This window comes from Nicotiana tomentosiformis, unplaced genomic scaffold (genome assembly GCF_000390325.3).
Source record: "Nicotiana tomentosiformis unplaced genomic scaffold, ASM39032v3 Un00134, whole genome shotgun sequence".
Lineage (NCBI taxonomy): Eukaryota > Viridiplantae > Streptophyta > Magnoliopsida > Solanales > Solanaceae > Nicotiana > Nicotiana tomentosiformis.
This window is the reverse complement of record NW_027174693.1, coordinates 123,678-124,890: the sequence shown is the minus strand read 5'-3', so window position 1 is coordinate 124,890 and position 1,213 is coordinate 123,678. Positions and strand designations below refer to the sequence as shown.

At 39.9% G+C, this 1,213-nt stretch overlaps 1 protein-coding gene across 1 annotated transcript; it reads left to right on the top strand.

Annotated features, from left to right (window-relative positions):
- Positions 1-352: 352 nt before the first annotated feature.
- On the top strand, positions 353-961 carry LOC138903909 (uncharacterized). The gene has a single exon (XM_070192482.1). It carries the CDS (start codon positions 353-355, stop codon positions 959-961), a length of 609 nt encoding a protein of 202 aa, XP_070048583.1.
- Positions 962-1,213: the final 252 nt, after the last annotated feature.

Below are 1,213 nucleotides of genomic sequence, written 5' to 3'. Positions count from 1 at the left end.
AACTCTCCAGTCAACTCTTTCCAATTAAGTTTCTAATTAAGAATTGTTCTTTTCATTTAATCCTGAATCTTCCGAAAATTAGACTCGACCACACCCGTGGGTCATAATACATATTACGAAGCTGCTTGAGACTTTTTGTCACTGAACGGGGCGTAAATTCTTAAAACGACAAGTCAGGTCGTTATAGTTATCATGGTATCAGAGCTTGTGACGCTAATCAGTGGCACTCAATAACTCAGTTGTCTTCGTTGGTTTCTCTAATTCACTCAATTAAGTGAGTGAATTATCATGAGGGAACTCTAATTGAAGCTAGGGCTTGTTTTTTGTTGTTCAATCATTAATTCAGCTAGAGATGGCAATTGAAGATGTAATTCATGGCACTACTTCTACAAATGCTACTGGAACTTCAAATCCAGTGTATGCTACAACTGGAGGAAGTGTCTTCCCTACAATCGGTCATAATCACCCCTTGTACTTACAACCAACCGACACACCAGGTAGTTCTTTGATCTCTCTTGAACTTGTTGGAGCTGAAAACTATGCATTGTGGAGTCGTGCTATGCGAATTGGTCTGCTAGGTAAAAGCAAGCTAGGGTTTGTAGATGGTCGATATCTTAAATCTAGATTTGCACCTGAACTACATGATCTATTGGAAAAGGTGAATATTGTTGTCCTTTCATGGATTATGAATGTTGTTAGACCTGTTTTACTAAGTATTGTGTTGTATGCATCGAGTGCGTACAAGGTCTTGGAGGATTTGAGAGAGATGTTTGATAAGGTGAATGGCTCGAGGGTGCAATTGCTTCATAAGGAAATTCACTCATTTAGCCAAGGCACTATGACAGTGCAACAAAACATCTCACCTAGAAGCTACTCTCAGAGTGGTGAAATAGGTCAAGGCAGAACTTGGTCGACTCTTAATGCCTGCAGAGAATACAAGCAAGCTAACAGCCTACTGTGACTCATATTGGGGAGCCTGTGTGGAGACATGAAGGTCGGTTACAGGCTATCTAGTAAAGTTTGGTGGTGCTCTTATCTCTTAGAAATCAAAGAAGCAAGATATTGTCTCTAGAAGCTCAGCTGAAGGTGAATTTAGAACTATGGCCTCATGTACTACAGAGGTTATCTTCTTCTCCTTCGTCGTCTCTGTAGCTGCAAACTCCATTTCCATGGAAGTTATCAGTTTGTTAATGGTTATTTCCTCTATATAAAA

Coding starts and splice junctions, on each gene's coding strand:
- LOC138903909 (XM_070192482.1), top strand. CDS start 353: ATGGCAATTGAAGATGTAATTCATGGCACTACTTCTACAAATGCTACT.